The sequence below is a fragment of the Bufo bufo genome, chromosome 3, assembly GCF_905171765.1.
Source record: "Bufo bufo chromosome 3, aBufBuf1.1, whole genome shotgun sequence".
Classification (NCBI taxonomy): Eukaryota; Metazoa; Chordata; class Amphibia; order Anura; family Bufonidae; genus Bufo; species Bufo bufo.
Genome location: NC_053391.1, coordinates 670,430,854 through 670,450,358, shown reverse-complemented (window position 1 = coordinate 670,450,358; position 19,505 = coordinate 670,430,854). Strand labels below are relative to the sequence as shown.

At 42.6% G+C, this 19,505-nt stretch overlaps 1 protein-coding gene across 1 annotated transcript in view; it reads left to right on the top strand.

Annotated features, from left to right (window-relative positions):
* Positions 1-19,505, top strand: part of LOC120994033 (cyclic nucleotide-binding domain-containing protein 2-like) — a 244,720-nt gene that overhangs the window by 56,905 nt on the left and 168,310 nt on the right. The window contains exons 6-7 of the mRNA XM_040422495.1: positions 7,753-7,915; positions 16,316-16,399. Of these exons, the coding sequence (XP_040278429.1) occupies positions 7,753-7,915; positions 16,316-16,399 (247 nt within the window). The remainder of the gene's footprint in view (positions 1-7,752; positions 7,916-16,315; positions 16,400-19,505) is intronic.

Below are 19,505 nucleotides of genomic sequence, written 5' to 3'. Positions count from 1 at the left end.
TAGAAGGATTTATAATATATATATTTTGTACTAGGTGAGAGGGTTATCCATTATAATATGTATATATATTTTCGTTCTACATGTGATGGAAGTTAGAATGCGGTGTGTCTCACTTAGGGATGTTAATTTACCCCCCCGCCATTTGTCTACACCTGCTTTCTTTCTTTCCTTTCTCCCTCCCTTTTTCACTTTGGTGTCCCCCCACCCCTTTTTCTTACTTACTTTTTCTATTGGAGGGGTGGGTTTATTTGAACTACAGAGGTCAGACACACGGCAAGGGTCCATTCACACATCCATATGTGTTTTGTGGATCCGCAAATTGCGGATCCGCAAAACACGGACACAGGCAATGTGCGTTCTGCATTTTGCGGACAGCACATTGCCAGCACATCGCCGGCAATTTGCGGACAAGAATAGGACATGTTCTATTTTTTTGCGGATCTGGAAGTGCGGATCCGCAAATGCGGATATGGACAGCACATTCCGGCCCCGTTGAAAATGAATGGGTCCGCACCTGTTCCGCAAAATTGTGGAACGGATGTGGACGTGTGTGAATGGACCCTAAGAACTCCTCAGTTCAAAACATGTTAACCGGTGGTGGTGGGAGGTGATGTCTATAACATGTAAATATTCAATTTGAAAAATAAAAGACGATGCAACTAATAATCGATCCAGTGCTGGGACTCGTTCTTGTGTACCTATAATATATTATCTCTTTTTAGTTTCTACCCCAGCCCACCAGTGAATAAAATATTATCCCTTTCTACCTTTGACCTCCAGGGAATAAAATATTCCATCCTACCGTAGACCACTAGGGAATAAAATACTATCCCTTTCTACCGTTGACCACCAGGGAAAGAAAAGTCCCTTTCTACCCTAGGCTACTAAGGAATATAATACTATCCTTTTCTACCCTTGACCACCAGGAAATAAAATATCCCTCTCTACCCTAGACAACCAGGGAATAACATACTCCTTTCTACACTAGACCACCAGGGAATAAAATACTATCCCTTTCTACCCGTGACCACAGGGAATAAAATATCCCTCTCTACCCTAGACCACCAGAGAATAAAATATTATCCCTTTATACCCTTTACCACCAGGAAATAAAATATTATCCTTTCTATACTTGACCACCATGGGATAATATATTATCCCTTTCTACCAGGAAGTAAAATATTATCCCTTTCTTTCCTTGACCACCAGGGTATATTATATATATCTCTTTTTAGTTTCTACCCTAGCCCACCAGAGAATAAAATATTATCCCTTTCTACCAGAGAATAAAATATTATCCCTTTCTACCATATACTAGTAGGGAATAATATATTATCACTTTCTACCCTAGATCACCAGGGAATAAAATATCTCTTTCTACCCTAGACCATTAGGGAATAAAATACCATTCCTTTTCTACGCTATACCACCAGGGAAAAAAAATACTATTCCTTTCTACCCTTGACCACCAGGGGAAAAAAAATCCCTTTCTACCGTAGACCACCGGGGAATAAAACATCCCTTTCTACTCTAGACCACCAGAGAATAAAATACTCCTTTCTACCGTAGACCACCAGAGAATAAAATATTTCTTTCTACTCTAGACCACTAGGGAATAAAGCATCCCTTTCTACCCTAGACCACCAGGGAATAAAATACTACTTTATACCCTAGACCACCAGGGAATAAAATACTATCCCTTTCTACCCGTGACCACCAGGGAATAAAATATCCCTCTCTACCCTAGACCACCAGGAAATAAAATATCCCTTTCTACCCTAGACCACCAGGGAATAAAACATCCCTTTGTACTCTAGATCACCAGGGAATAAATTACTACTTTCTACCCTAGACCAGCAGAGAATAAAATATTCCTTTTTACCCTAGACCACCAGGGAATAAAATACTACCCTTTTCTACACTTGACCACCAGGGAATAAAATATCCCTTTCAACCCTAGACAACCAAGGAATAACATACTCCTTTCTACCCTAGGCCACCAGAGAATAAAATATTATCCCTTTCTACCCTTTACCACCAGGAAATAAAATATTATCCTTTCTATCCTTGACCACCATGGGATAATATATTATCCCTTTCTAACATACAGTGGATATAAAAAGTCTACACACCCCTGTTAAAATGTCAGGTTTCTGTGAGGTAAAAAAATGAGACAAAGATAAATAATTTCAGAACTTTTTCCACCTTTAATGTGACCTATAAACTGTACAACTCAATTGAAAAAACAAACTGAAATCTTTTAGGTAGAGGGAAGAAAAAATATAAAAATAAAATAATATGGTTGCATAAGTGTGCACACCCTTAAAGGGAACCTGTCATGTGGATATTTGATTATAATCTAACTAATTATATACAATCATTAACTACTAAAAAGTACCTTAGATGTATTCACTTACTGGTGTGACAGATGGTTACCTCATAATATACACACAAAGATGCTGCATGCCGCATGCTAATGAGCTGATTTGAGTCCGGCGTGATGTCATTGAGTCCAGCGTATATTTAATTCAGAGCTATAGCCACTCCCCTGCCCACCTGCTGCTGATTCATATGGAAACAAACTGTCATTCAGCAGCAGGTGGGCGGGGAGAGTCAGGAGCTCATGAATATTCATGACTCATCATTATCAGCTGGAGCTTTTCAATACAAGATGTTGGCAGATTGACTGGGTCAATAAAGAAAGTGACCCAGCATTGTGCTAAGAGAATCAATCACTTATTTATGTTGCCCTTAGTTAGGACACCATAAAACTGGTGACAGGTTCCCTTTAAACTAATACTTTGTTGAAGCACCTTTTGATTTTATTACAGCACTCAGTCTTTTTGGGTATGAGTCTATCAGCATGGCACATTTTGACTTAGCAAGATTTGCCCACTCTTCTTTGCGAAAACACTCCAAATCTGTCAGATTGAGAGGGCATCTCCTGTGCACAGCCCTCTACAGATCACCCCACAGATTTTCAATCAGATTCAGGTCTGGGCTCTGGCTGGGCCATTCCAAAACGTTAATCTTCTTCTGGTGAAGCCATTCCTTTGTTGATTTGGATGTATGCTTTGGGTCGTTGTCATGCTGAAAGATGAAGTTCCTCTTCATGTTCAGCTTTCTAGCAGAAGCCTGAAGGTTTTGTGTCAATATTGACTGGTATTTGGAACTGTTCATAATTCCCTCTAGCTTAACTAAGGCCCCAGTTCCAGCTGAAGAAAAACAGCCCCTTGGCATGATTCTGCCACCACCATGCTTCACTGTGGGTATGGTGTTCTTTTGGTGATGTGCAGTGTTGTTTTTGCGCCAAACATATCTTTTGGAATTATGGCCAAAAAGTTCAACCTTGGTTTCATCAGACCATAACACCTTTTCCCACATGCTTTTGGGAGACTTCAGATGTGTTTTTGCAAAATGTAGCCTGGCTTGGATGTTTTTCTTCAGAAGAAAAGGCTTTCGTCTTGCCGATCTACCCCATAGTCCAGACATATGAAGAATACGGGAGATTGTTGTCACATGTACCACACAGCCAGAACTTGCCAGATATTCCTGCAGCTCCTTTAATGTTGCTGTAGGCCTCTTGGTCGCCTCACAGACCTGTTTTCTTCTCGTCTTTTCATCAGTTTTGGAGGGACGTCTAGTTCTTGGTAATGTCACTGCTGTGCCATATTTTCTCCACTTGATGATGACTGTCTTCACTGTGTTCCATGGTATATCTAATGCCTTGGAAATTCTTTTGTACCCTTCTCCTGACTGATACCTTTTAACAATGAGATCCCTCTGATGCTTTGGAAGCTCTCTGTGGACCATGGCCTTTGCTGTGGGATGCGACTAAGAAAATTTCAGGAAAGACCAACTAGAGCAGCTGACCTTTATTTGGGGTTAATCAGAGGCACTTTAAATGATGGCCGGTGTCTGCTGACTCCTATTTAACATGATTTGGAATGTGATTGCTTAATTCTGAAAACAGCTACATCCCCAGTTATAAGCGGGTGTGCACACTTATGCAACCAGGTTTTTTTTTGTTTTCTTCCCTCCACCTAAAATATTTCAGTTTGTATTTCAATTGAGTTGTACAGTTAAAGGTGGAAAAAGTTCTGAAATGATTTATCTTTGTCTCATTTTTTTTACGTCACAGAAACCTGACATTTTAACAGGGGTGTGTAGACTTTTTATATCCACTGTATACCAGTAGGGAATAAAATATTAACACTTTCTACTCTAGACCACCAGGGAATAAAATATTAACCCATTTCTACTCTAGACCACCAGGGAATAAAATATTATCCCTTCTAACCCTAGACTACCAGTTATTAATCCCTTCTTCTATTATAGACCACCAGGTCATAAAGTATGAATGCCCTTCTTCCCTAGACCACCAAGTAAAGGGCTCTACTCTGGAACAGCAGCACCAGCGACATTAACCACTCCATTACCTATCACCACCAGAGATGTTGCAATTAATATTACATTTCTTTTTCTAATTTTATGATGTCTAAGCCTGGATGTCCTGTTGTCTCATGTGTCTTATGGTCTGTGGAATATGATAATTAACTCTCCTACCACATACTGTAATAAAATTTCATTCACTAATGCTGAATATACAGTGGTGGAAGAGAACTAGATTTTACTTGCGATAATTAAGCACATGCCATTTTGTCTTATTATCAGAGGGAACTCGATATGGAGTTCACAGGGTTGTGAAGACTGATAATGTCTGACAGACGCTTAAATCAGCTTTTCCTCATGATCAGATAGAACGACTGTAAAGTGCATGAAAACACACTGACCTAATTTCATCTCCAGCCTTTGAGATCGAGGACTTCTTCAGGATGATCTAATGTCTGAACAAAGCCGGAAACTTTATGCTTAAAAACATTAACGCTGATGCTCAATGAATCACAGTCAGTCTATGAATGGACGGTTCTACAATGGACAGTTCTTCAAGGCTGACTTGTCACAAAGAATTATGTTCATCTGCTGGCATATACTTAACGTTACGGTGATTTGTACAGTACTTGATAGATCTTTGCCTGTTGTCTTTTATTTTTGGCTGTTCTTTTCTATTGTCAATCCAAAATTGTCAATGGTGACCTAATCAAAGCCCTGGGGTTCTGGATTTCAGATCTTTCAGGTGTAACATCTGCATGCTCTCTTGTGCTTACATGGGCTTCCTCTGGTCTCCACCCACACTTAAAGAAGTACATATATTACCAACTCACCACCAGTATTCTAGCAGTGTAATTTGTTACACTCTAATTTAGTTGCATCCATACATTTTGAACCTTTTCATTAGGATAACCTGGTCATGTGCTCTAATGTGTCTCTCCTGTGTGGCTGACTTCCTGTGAACTATAGGATGACATCATCACCAATCAAATCTCTCTTGCTGCTATCAGGCCCCTCTTCAACCTCCATCTTCCTCTGTATAACAATATATTCTGTTGAAGATATAATGTCTCCTCTACCCAAAGTACCAGGAGTGCAGCTATATAGTAGGAGAATGTATACAGTGATTAGATGAAGTTATACAAACCTCCTGACTCAAACTCCCTGCCTGTACTATCTGTGTGTGCTGACTCTACAGTGTACTTCTATGGGGTGTAGCTTTACACTGATCCTCCTGCATGTAACAGCTGACAGGGGAGAGAGAGATGACAGGAGAGTAGTGATGAGCGGCAGGGGCTATATTCGAATTTGCACTATTTCACAAATATTTTGTAGAATATTCGTCATATATTCGCAAATTTCGAGAATTCGAGATTATTTTATTGAATGCGATAAATCGACAATGTAAAAATCGCGTAATGTGAATTCGTAACGCGAAATACAGGCGTGGGTCACTTTGGCTACATTTTTCAAGGTGGTATAAGTTTCCTCAGACTGGAGAAAATGGTTGACCCGGCAGAACATTACAATAGCGTTATATGCAGATAGAGTCAAGTGCTCCAATATATTTGCGATTGCGCTGATCGGCAGTGATTAGACTATTTTATCGCACTACGTGCAACTTCACATTTTAGCAGGTCTGACGACAGATTACTGATTGGTGCACTAAGTATTGTTGTGAACTTGACATTGCTTCCTTCTCGTTGGCCCACAAGCAAGAAGCAGAGAGGAATCATGTGTTCAGATGGAAAAAAATGCCAAATATTCGATATATAAAGAATATATAGCACTATATTCTAAATATTTGAGAATACCCGAAGTGGCGATATTCGCGATAAAAATTTGCTATTCGTGCTCAACACTACAGGAGAGAGGGAAGCTACATCACATGGAGACCCTGCAGTGTGAGAGGACAGCAGGTCTTCAGGCTTCTCTTACGCAGTTCAGTGTGTGAGACTCTGTCCCTTTCTGTCTCTGCAAAGCCAGGCATGATGGGAAATGTATGAAATGAAGGACTCAAGATGGCTGCCAACCTACAAATAATATATGTAATAAAACAGGTATACACAATATGTTTAAGGGCCTCTATCTTATTCTTTAAAAATGGCCTATACTGCACTATATAAGCAAAGAAAAAAATCCATAAGTGCTTCTTTTACTGACTTCTTTTCAACCTGACACTAAGGCACTAAAAATGTGATTTAGTGGATTTAATTGAAACCATTACTTAATTTGCCTAAATTCGAAAACTATAATCAGATTGTTTCCTGTTACTTCTCTTGGAGTTAACAACGATACCTGGGCCCTGGTGACTGGGGGGGTCTAAAAGCCACCTCAGACAGTGTTTTGGTGCCTACAAATTGATGGCTTCATTTCATGTAAGAGTTAAGGTGTTCCAACCAAAGAACAAATCATACATGTTCTCATATGTCACATGTATTTCATTATTTAATTTTTTTTGGAACCTGGATGAATAAACCTGGAACCATAGTCAGGCATTTTGGGACCAAGGCACTAAATCTTCTAGTCACCTGGTCACATATCTGTATTTATGTGCAGACAAACACTTCCATGCTCTTTCCTTATTTTTCCAACCTAGTCCAAGTCTGTCAATCATATATCATTCCTACAGACAGTATTGTTGTGAAGAAATGTAACTAGGGGGAAGGCTGTCATTCAATGTATCGTGGGTGCTGGGGGGAATGTCAACAAGCCACTCTGCCTTGGTCATGGTATTTTAGATACAGAACTAGGGCAACAATCTAAATTTTTATCCCAGGTGTAGCAAAGCCTATCTATGACTAGGTTTGGTACATAAGAGGAAGGTGCCCCAGGGATAGGAACAGCCACATTGCAGCCCATAAGCTAGAAACGTAAACTGTTCTCTTTAGGTTTCCATTCATTTTAATGGGAGGTACTTTTGAAATTTCAGACGGTCGAAAAATAGCTTTTTAGATACTTGTTCAAAGTCCCCAGGTTGCACTAAAAATTGCATGCTATAGATAAGCGTCTTGCTTATCTATAGCATGCAATTTTTAGTGCAACCTGGGGACTTTGAACAAGTATCTAAAAAGCTATTTTCCGACAGTCTGAAATTTCAAAAGTACCTTATAAGCATTTGAAGACATTATTGGCAAAACCACCTATCTCTGAAAGTTACGACGAAGAGGGAAAAGTTTTTATTTCCTGCTAATTCTTAGTTATTGAACAAGTGCCAGACAGTTGTTAAAATGGAGCGTGATAACTTTAACGCGCCTTGCTGATTTGAATATTTATGAAACACACCGCTTTTACACAGCCCTGACTTCTCAGCCAGGATGTGCTTCGCATTGTAACCAATTGCACTAATTTGTTTTATAGTTTTGGGCCTGGAAGAGTCATCATAAGGCAAGGGCACGTTGCTCAAAACTTCTACCTGATTCTCTCGGGCACGGCTGTAGTTACCAAAGTGTCACGCAGTAAGAAGACGGGGGAACATTTTTCCAAGACGGTGGCCTTCTTGAAGAAAGGGAAGTACTTTGGGGTAGGTGGTGGTTGGTTTATTATGCCGTTCGCATGACAGAGTTAGAATAAGCCGCTCTGCAGATAAGTGGATGTTTGTAAATTATAATGAGTAATACATTCCAATTTATGTTCTGTGCACCGGGGAAACATCCAGGGGCTTGATGCTGATTTAAAATCAATCAATCAAGCTTTAATGAAAACTCTCGCACAGAAATCACAAAGCAGGGCTCAATGCCATAGCTCTGCCTTAATCGAAGCTCTAGCAAACTAACTTTCTTTCAAAAGTGTTATCTCAATTTAGCAGTCCCCTACTGTTACTATGAAAAAGCTGATAGCCTACATGGATCGGATCATATTCCTAATATACTTGATAAGGTTGCAGTGCAGTGCTCTCATTATTTAAAGGAGTTGTCCAAGTGTTGTGGTGGGGGTCCGACACCTGGCATCCCAGCCGATCAGCTGTTTGAAGAGGCCACTGTGATCACCATAGTTCCGGTGAGCACTGCCAGCATGGCCACCTTACCAAGCACAGTACCGTCCATTGGATAGCAGCTGTACTTGGTATTGCAGCTCAGCCCCATTCTAAGTTGCACTTAGGCTACGTGACCGATGAATATGACGTCACTAGCTCTAGGGTAAGCTGCTGGCTCCAGTGAGCGCCATGGCTTCTTCAAGCAGCTGATCAGTTGGGGTGCCAGGAGTCGGACCCCTTCCAATAAAATACTGATGACCTATCCTGTGGTTGACAGGTGACCCACAGGGATCAGAGACACTGGTGCGAGGAACCGAGGGGTCAGGCTAATTTGTAGTCAGCAACAGCCCGAGCTCAGGGCATGCTGAGTTTGTGCAAATCTGTGAAACAAGTCTGAGTTCAGGGCAGCAAAGTGTCAGTATGGTAAACAGGCACAGGTCAAGCAGCAGAGGGTGAGAGTCAGGAATCAGGCAGAAATCTGTACAGAGGCAATCAGATACAGTACACCTTATCTGCGACTAGTAGACTAGTGAACCTATTGCTAAGGCAAATAATGAGACAAACAGCACAAAATATATAGCAGAGCTGATTACCACTTTAAAAACAGTCTAGTAGCTGCACACAGAACCACAGAAGGGTTTAACCCCTGCAATACTGCAGAATGAGGTGAGGTTCAATGAAGAATATCCCCAATAGACACACAGGACGCTGGCCCCAATGCCCACTTTCGGAGCGCTGGACTTTCAACAGACATAGGGTGAGTGGAGAGCCTCCTGTGCCTGTCTGAAGTAGCAGGGCAATGGTGTACACAGACCGTCAAAGTAACACAAGGGACAACAGTATGGGGACAGCAGTGTGCACGGGCCACCAAGGGGACAAGTTGTAGACCAGAGATTACATGTAGGGGTGCATGGGGAGATTAGGGCAGAGATTATGGAGGGACAGGTTGTGGACTACATATTACATGTTGGGAAGTATGCAGGAGATAAGGTCAGAGATGTATGGAGGTGGCAAGTTATGGACTAAAGATTACAGATGGGGAGGTATCAAGAGATTAGGACATAGGTGTATGGAGAAGACAGGTGGTGGATTGGAGATTACTGTACGTGTAGGGAGATATCAGGAGATTAGGGCAGAGATGTATGAAGGACACAGGTTGTGGGCCAGAGATTATGTGTAGGGAGGTATCTGGACATTGAAGCAGAGTTGTGTAGATGTCAGTGGATCAGAGATTACTGTGGAGAAATATCAAGCATGTATGAAGTGGAGTGGACAGGTTCTGGGCTCAAGATTACATGTCACATTTTGGGAGATTAGGGCAGAAATTATTTTGATTTTAGGGAAGGGTTGTAAATTACATGTGGTGAAGTCTCAGGAGATCAGGGCAGAACTAACTGACCATAAGACACTGAGCTCCTCCAGTTTTGATCTATCCCCACTGTACGGCACAATGCTACATTGTCCACATGTGTAACCCTTGACCTCAACCAAACTGTAAATCCACTGCTATAGCCGTACTAAGCTACTTTGCACACCAAATACAATGTATGTCTTCAACATCAGCATTCATAAGTGTGGGGTCCCTCGTTACTTCACCCACCATCTTGTGTGTGGGCGGGTTGGAGGTAGGGGGGAATCAGGGTATTAACTTCACGCATGCACCCACTCTGCATAAAACAAAATTGAACTGTCAGTGCCCATTCGTCCTATTCATTTTTATTTAGCAATTCTTCACCCATAAATGTCAGCTTGTGGTTTTTGTTGCAATTCTTGACAATTTTAGCAGCAAAAAAGCACATGACCATGACTGAGAATAGACTGTGCATTCCTGACCACCTCTCCAGCCAGAAATAGGGAAAAGGGCCTCCTCATTCTCTATAACACTATATCACTTGTCAATGAGCTTTGAAAAATCAGGCTATTCACACGCCAGATATTCTCATGAATCTTCTTTCTCATACACTGATTGGCTGTGCATACTGAATTACCCAGAATTGAATGCAATCATTTTCCAATAGATATTTTAGCGCTTCACTCCCCATGGAATGACATGTAGTCATGAGAATAACTGCAGTAATGAGAATGACCTTCTCAAGTCTTAACAGATAGACTTTCAAGCAGCTGCGCATCTTGAGTCAAAAACACAGACAAATGTGGAACTTTTCATGTCTGGCAGAGCGAATCATTCCAAGAACTACATAGAATTGGAGCTATGGGTGCTTACAATTAGATTTGAAAGTCAATTAATGCAAATCTCTAAAAGAAACTTTCAGTGAGTAGGAAGTTCAGTAGGCTGGAATCCTAGTTGGCATCTAAGACCTCAGAGGACCGCAGCAGTGAGCAATTTCATGGAGCTCAGTCATGAGGAGAAGAGAATGCACCAGCCATGGTTGTAAAGAGGATGCTTGCTAATTAGTGACACCTGACTCCTATACCTGTGGGCTTCCTAATTAACTGGAGCTATGGTTTTTTCTATACTTATTACAGTGTAAAAGTAGAGAACCTAGGATATGTTAACAGCTTTGTGTCGTCTCTTCTGTAAAAGCTTGCATGTAACTTCTCTCTGGGAAATTTGCATCCTTTTTTTTTTAGAAGATATGGTAATGACTTGACTGTTTTTGTTTATTTGGTAAAACAGTAGTTCTATTAGATTTTCTGGAGAACGACTGGTTTAGCTAACTGGCTTTGTAGACTGACCTCATGGTGTCGGGTGTCCTATCGCGCCGCTCCTAATAACTCAAGTGAAAAAACATTAAAGCAAGATATCACAGGAGAAATCTCAAGTCTAACTCTAACCAGGCCTGTTGGTGTCAATAAATAAGTCTCTCGTTACTAAAGTGCAAATAGGAGTAGTTGTACATGTGACAGTAACAAGGCACAGTTCCAAAGGAACTCACAGTGCAGTCCTTTCTCAATAGCAGCGTTTGGGCAGCTACAATGATGGAGGTTGTATTATTCCCTCTCTTTCTCTCTTTAAATGCACTTTGCAGTCTCTCAGCAGAACCACAGGCATGCAATGAGGTTCTTGTTAAATGCCTTTCCAGACTAAGGGATGCAGATACCAGATACAGGTGGCCAATCCGTATGTAGCAAAGTCTTTCTGCCATAAACGTGCACAATACCTTGCTGTCTGAATCCATTTTATTTCCTTGTGGGTTCTAGACATTCTAATCTCCCTCTCTCAGGGGTATCTCTCTCAGGGCTTTTATAGTGAAGTTGCCACCACCATGTATCACGGTGGGGATGGTGTGTTCAGGGTGATGTGCAGTGTTAGTTTTCCACCACACATAGCAATTTGCATTTAGGCAAAAATGTTCAACGTTGGTCTCGTCTGACCAGAGCACCTTCTTCCACATGTTTGCTGTGGCCTCTACATGACTATTGGCAAACTGTAAATGGGACTTCTTATGGCTTGCTTTAAAAAATGGCTTTCTTCTTACCGCTCTTCCATAAAGGCCAGATTTGTGGAGTACATGGCTGATAGTTGTCCTGTGGATCTCTGCATCTCCTCCAGAGTGGCCATGTGCATCTTGGCTGCATCTCTAATTAGTGCTCTCTTTGCCTGGGCTGTCAGTTTAGGTAGGTGGCCATATATTAGTAGGTTTGCAGTTGTGCCATATTCCTTCCATTTTCAGATAATGGATTGAACAGTGCTCCATGAGATGTTCAGATCTTGGGATTTTGTGTTTATAACCTAACCCTGCTTTACCCTTCTCCACACCTTTATCCCTGACCTGTCTGGTGTGTTCCTTGGTTTTCATGATGCTGTTTGATCACTAATGTTCACTGACAAACCTCTGAGGCCTTCACAGAACAGTAGTACTTATACTGAGAATAAATTACACACAGGTGGACTCTATTTACTAACTAGTTGACTTCTGAAGGCAATTGGTCACACTGGATTTTATTTAGATATCTATCTATCTATCTATCTATCTATCTATCTATCTATCTATCTATCTATCTATCTATCTATCATTGTGTGTAAATACCATAGAGGCAGACCACTGAACCTAGTTGGTCTCATCCCTTTTACTAATTGGTGCCAGGAACCTATTGAAGAGTTTTGAGAGGAATTGCTCTGTGGATGTGGGGAATTGACCCAAGTCAAATAGAAAAGGTGTAGAGGGGAAAATAAAAACCAGGTGTCGAAAAGCAAGTACCAAGACTCGTTTTACCTTTTTCTATCGGGACACCTCTCATCTACTGCATATATCCTGTATATGCGACCACAGTCTTGGAACAACTGAGGATTTCCCATGAGATTCTTGCAGTTTAATAACATCAAGGGAAGTGAAGGTGATTCCCCATAATCTCAGTCAATGAGAATATGGGAATCCATTAACTGAGGTGGGTACCCGTCCTCCATCTGTTCATTGGAATTCTGATAAGGGTGCAGGATGGCGCATTCATTAGGACTTTGGTATATGTGGTCTTTCACAAATCCAGGCCCAGTATTGTCCAAACACACTCTTCCGCACATTGTACAGCAGCTATATTTCATATTTTATGGTCTCTTTTGCTAGGAATAGAATGTTTGTCATTTATTATATTATACAGTCTAATTAATGTTCCCTTATCCTAAGGCTGAATGTGTTCAAACTTCTTAATTTGCTAGAGCCTATTGAAACTGTGTTGTGTCGTTAATCATTTGGTAGAAAAATCATTAAACTACCTTAACCATTTACAAAATGTCGGTCCATTGTCTATGGTGTGACATTTCCTAGGTGCAAAAGAATGATGGCTTCACATACCCAATAGTAAGTCCCAAAATTACCACTTTAGGTTTATGACAAACTGACCAAAAATTAACTGTCACAGTATATATCCTACTGCACCCATTTGATTGCCACATTAGCTCTCCTCTAGAAGCAAGAAGGCTCTCCTTAAGATAGGTCATCAATATTAGGTTGGTGGGGGTCTGACATCCACCACCTCCACCAATCATCTGTTGGCAGTATCCACCAGTCCCGGAACTAACACAGAGAAAATAGCCTCCTTCCACTGTGTAGAGGCCATGCCCGGTTGCTGCAGCTTATCTACCACTTACTGTAGATTTCTACTTTCATAAGGACAGCTAATTTGCATATCTTTTCCCAGGGAGCATTGTGCCTGTAAGACTCCCAATACCAGGCAGCTGGCAGCCTCCTTAAGGATAAATTTACCCCAGACAAATACTTTGTGAACACAATGCTGGCAGATGAGGCTGGTAGACAAGCCATTTATGCACATGGCCTCTACATCTCCCAACCTTCATGTGTAGACATACATTATCTATATGACTCCTTTTTGATTTGCTTTTAAATTGCAGCAGGATCATTCAATGATTAGTAGTGTTGCAGACATTCCAGTAGCCATGGTTCACAGGCAGTCTTGTAAAACAGGTGAGACATTTAAAAAAAAAAAGGGTGCTTCCTTAGGGTTTCAGATACACCCTGGGTAAATCATAGGTGGGGCTTACAGGGGTTTTCCATTACTGATATTGATGACCTGTCCATAGGATAGGTAATCAAAATCAGATAGTTAGTGATCCCCCTCTCGGCACCCCACCAATCAGCTGACTTAAGAGATGGTGGTGATCCGAAAAGTACTGCAGACCCTTCATTGTTTAGCAAGCACAGCTCCATACATTTGGTAATGGCTCTGCCTGATACTGAGGCTCAATCTCTTTCACTTGAATGTGACCAGGAACTTTAGTACCAGGGACAGCCATTACCAAACGGACAGATTCACATCCATATCTTTTTTTTTTACAACTATACTGTTATATTATTGTTTCGTGCCCACCACTGACTCTCTCCACCTGGTGGGCATGGCCACCGAAACATTCACTTTCCCTTCTCTCGTGCCTGCCTGCATTCTCTTATTCACTCCAAGCAGGTTGAGGTCTGCTGCTTGCCTGCTCTTCCTCTCTCCACCCATAGGGACTGCATGCCTCCTCTGACTCTTAATGGACTAGTGTCGATCCACCTCAGTCTTTTACAGTCAGTGGCTGGCCACCTTAGGGTATTTAAGAGACCTTCCCATCTTGGAAGTTCCCAAAGCAATTAGTTCTAGTTGTCTAGTATTCTGTTAAGATGCACGATTGTCTTCTTACCTGCCCGTTTACCAACCTAAACCTGTCTCTGAATTTGACCCTTTGTTATCAGATCTAACCTCTTCCTGTTACTCGTACTGACCCTGAGATGCCTGTCCTGATCTGTAAACTGATTTTGGATTGCCCAAACTCTGCCTACCTTGATCTCAACTTGTCCTGGACTATGGTTTTGCCTGACCCCTCAGTGCATATCTTAGGGATGACTCTAGACCCCTTTGGGTCAGCGTCCTCTCAACGGAGACTACTCCAGAAGGAACAGGCCTGGTGGTTCCCCTGCAGTGGAGTCTAGATAGCTGAATAGGGGTTAAAGGGTGAAGACCAAGGGACCGCCAGAATAGTGCTCTTAGGAGTTGCCTGGAGCAAAACCAGTTCAGTAGGTACATCCACTTCCACTTCCATAACATTACTATACCGCACTACAATAGATGGTAATGATGTGATTCTGCCTACTATATGCCATGATGGCTGAGCAGCCTGACATACACTCACCTAAAGAATTATTAGGAACACCTGTTCTATTTCTCATTAATGCAATTATCTAGTCAACCAATCACATGGCAGTTGCTTCAATGCATTTAGGGGTGTGGTCCTGGTCAAGACAATCTCCTGAACTTCAAACTGAATGTCAGAATGGGAAAGAAAGGTGATTTAAGCAATTTTGAGCGTGGCATGGTTGTTGGTGCCAGACGGCCGGTCTAAGTATTTCACAATCTGCTCAGTTACTGGGATTTTCACGCACAACCATTTCTAGGGTTTACAAAGAATGGTGTGAAAAGGGAAAAACATCCAGTATGTGGCAGTCCTGTGGGCAAAAATGCCTTGTGGATGCTAGAGGTCAGAGGAGAATGGGCCGACTGATTCAAGCTGATAGAAGAGCAACGTTGACTGAAATAACCACTCGTTACAACCGAGGTATGCAGCAAAGCATTTGTGAAGCCACAACACGCACAACCTTGAGGCGGATGGGCTGCAACAGCAGAAGACCCCACCGGGTACCACTCATCTCCACTACAAATAGGAAAAAGAGGCTACAATTTGCACGAGCTCACCAAAATTGGACTGTTGAAGACTGGAAAAATGTTGCCTGGTCTGATGAGTCTCGATTTCTGTTGAGACATTCAAATGGTAGAGTCCGAATTTGGCGTAAACAGAATGAGAACATGTATCCATCCTCTGATGGCCACTTCCAGCAGGATAATGCACCATGTCACAAAGCTCGAATCATTTCAAATTGGTTTCTTGAACATGACAATGAGTTCACTGTACTAAAATGGCCCCCACAGTCACCAGATCTCAACCCAATAGAGCATCTTTCGGATGTGGTGGAACGGGAGCTTCGTGCCCTGGATGTGCATCCCTCAAATCTCCATCAACTGCAAGATGCTATCAATATGGGCCAACATTTCTAAAGAATGCTATCAGCACCTTGTTGAATCAATACCACGTAGAATTAAGGCAGTTCTGAAGGCAAAAGGGGGTCCAACACCGTATTAGTATGGTGTTCCTAATAATTCTTTAGGTGAGTGTATAACTCACCATTATGTAGTTTAAGCAAGTGCTAGAGTGTAGTGAGGCTATGCCCTTCCCATCAGGCAGTTCTGCAATTTGGGGCATCCAGTCATCCTAACATTCTAGGACAGGTAGCTGGCAGCCATTTTAAATAACTTCTGAAGAACTCCATTAAGGAGGCACCAGTGTTATAAATGTTTCATGATGGGGATCCTGACTGCAGATTTTGCATTTGAGCCACAGAGTTTCAAGTTATCATTTGTGTAAATTGAATGCATATTTTGCAATATTTTTATCACAAGATCACAATGTTATTTTTGATTAAATCTTTTGTTTTCTAGGACGTGGCCATTTTGACTAACACCAAGAGGAATGCAACAGTGGTGTGCCATGACGCTGTGTCCTTGCTTGCTATAACTAGACAGGTAAGAAGTTTTATTGCTATGCTAATACCATATTTTTATAGAGCGTCCTTACCAAAAGTACTGTAATACAGACCTAAAATGAGTGAGGTCTGTGAGGATTTGCATTAAAATGGATGTTTCTGTGTGTTTAAAATTGTTTTACGGGAATTATTTAAAATGGCTTCCAGAAACCTGCCCTAGAATGTTAGCAGGACTGATTGCCTCACTTGTAGAGCTGCATGGGGGTGAGGGGGCATGGGCCCACTACACACTACACACTACACTCTAGCACTTGCATCTTCTATACATTGGGGATTGTTCCTGACAGGCTGCTCAGACATGTTGACATATCGTAGGCAGGATCCATCATTACCATCTATTGAAGAGCAGTGTAGCGAGGCCACAACTCCTCACCCTCCTAGACAGGTCTGCAGGTAGTGGCAGCACACAGCAACTCCACCAGCAGAATAGTGAGTGGAGCTCTGGAGTATAGTACAGGAGGATGAGGAGGCAAAAGTGGACATTATCGCAGGACCAATGTCGTGACAATGTGTAGGTGGAAGCGGCGTCACCTGGCCAAGTTGCTGGTGTGGCTGTGCAGGAACCACATTCACCCAGTGGGCCGTAAAGGAAATGTATTGTCCCTGACCGTAGTTACAGCTCCACACGTTGGCGCTGCCGGGCTCTTTGGAATACACCAACATGCTCAAGGACTGGCCTACCTTCTGTTCTACATGTGTGTGCAGGGCTAGTACTGCCTTTTTGGCTAAGAAATGATGGCTTGGGACTCTCCACCTCGGCTCGGCACAAGCTATCAGTACTCTGAAAGGTGCAGAGTTCACCACTTGAAAAGGGATGGACTACAGCACCAGCAACTTGGACAGGTGCACATTCAGCTTCTGCGCCGTTGGATGAGTGCACGCATACTGTTATCTCTTGGCAATCGCTTCGGTGATCGATTGCTGACGGAATGACTGACGAGGAGTAGGAGCAGGAGCATCAGGACCATCAGATGATGGAAAGGACAGACAGCTCCCTTCGGCTGAGGTGGTGGAGCATTGACTGCCTGAATTCGGGTGCGGGCCACTGGGTGCTGCAGCAGTTGCTGCAGCAGACTGAACCACCACGTCGGAGCCACGGTTCTCCCAGGCCACTTTATGGTGATGCTGCATATGTTGACACAGGGCCGTGGTAGCACTTCACTTTCTGCCCACAGATTCTACGCATGGCCATGTTCACATCCTCATGTCCACACCGCCGAGTAGGTGATTTTACCCCCAACTCTACGCACTGACCGACTGCTACCGCCGCTGCTTCTGTGAACCCGTGCACCACTGCTTTCCGGGCAGGTAGGCTCCTGCAAAGCGGGTGGTCTACCCCGTGCACGTTTGGCTCCCAACCTCCCACTGCTGCCACCATGCTGACTCCCGGCCACGCTAGCGACTTGCTGGCTCTGCCGCTGCCTCACGGGCAAGCTGCCACCCTCATTTCCCGAAGATGATTAAGCCCCTAATTCACCAGGCTCCCAAGTGCGATGAGCTACATCATCATCATCATCAAGTACTGTCTGCATGTCACTGATTTCCTCCTCAACGGTCTCTGGGTCAGGAGCCTCACTGCTCGCAACTCCAGCTCCCACGCCACTCTCCTCATCACTACTTGCCTGCCTAGCGGAGGAAGCGGCCGATGTCTCCTCCACACCTTGGCTGGCCAGTAGCTGTGGACTGTCCTCTAGTAGCTCGTCCTCGCTGTATAGTGGGGCTGAGCTCACAGCATATAATAATTCTCTGGCTAAGGGAACAGAAAAGGACAGAGGCAGGTTGAGGACAGGTGAAGGAACAGGGCCTCCTCCCGGGCCATGCCAGCTAAGGGTTGTGTCTGACAAACCCACCGACTCTTGGCTGTGGGTATCTGATGTCACTTGGGATGAAGTGGATGACCGAGTCAACCATTCAAGAACTGCTGGGTTGCTGGTCAAGACACAACCGCTAGATGACACTGGGAGCTCAGGCTTCTCGCTGCGACTCCTGCTGCCATGCCCCCTTACTCTGCTGCGACCTGTGCCTCTGCCACTCCCCTGTGCAAGGCCTGTCACTTCTGTATGACATACTGTTAGATCAAATAAATAAATAAATAAAAAGGAAATTAAAACACCCCAAAACATAATTTTCTCACTTCACCACACAACGGCTAATAAGCCTTTCCCCCCCCCCCACTAATACATGCCAAAAAGGGCAGTCATTTTCTCACTTCACCACTAAACGGCAAATACTTTTTTTGTGCCACTAATACACGCAAAAAAGGGCTTTAGAACATATAACTGCACTGTTGAATGGCAAATATATTTTTCTTTTGCCACTAATACACAACAAAAAGGGTTTTAGAACATATAACTGCACCGCTGAACGGCAAATAGGCCCTTATGTTTTCCACTTATAGACTCCACAAAAGGCTTTAGAACATATAACTGCACTGCTGAATGGCAAATATATTTTTCTTTTTTCCACTTATACACTCCACAAAAGGGCTTTAGAACATATAACTGCGCCGCTGAACTGCAAATATATTTTTCTTTTTTCCACTTATACACTACACAAAAGGCTTTAGAACATATAACTGCACCGCTGAACTGCAAATATATTTTTCTTTTTTCCTCTTATACACTCCTCAAAAGGCTTTACAACATATAACTGCACCACTGAACGGCAAATATATTTTTCTTTTTTCCACTTATAAACTCCACAAAAGGCTTTAGAACATATAACTGCACCGCTGAACAGCAAATAAAAAAAATTTTGTGCCACTAATACAAAACCCTGCTAATGGGTGTATCAAACAGCACTTGCACCCCAATAACAAGAACGGTTTGCTGGAATTACAGAGCTGTATAATGCCAATTTGGAACCCCAGTCAGTGCAGCAAGGTGTAATAGGATTGTTCTACATAAATGCTGTGGAATGATTCCTCCCTATCCTTTCCCTACACCTTGAATAATCTTTCTCTGAACTTGTAAATAGTTTTTTTTAGCACAATGAAGTTTAGCGCCTGCTGACGTCTCTCCCTGCACTAAGTACACTGGAAAATAGCAGAATCCAAGATGGCTAAGGCTATTTATAGGGCTGTGACA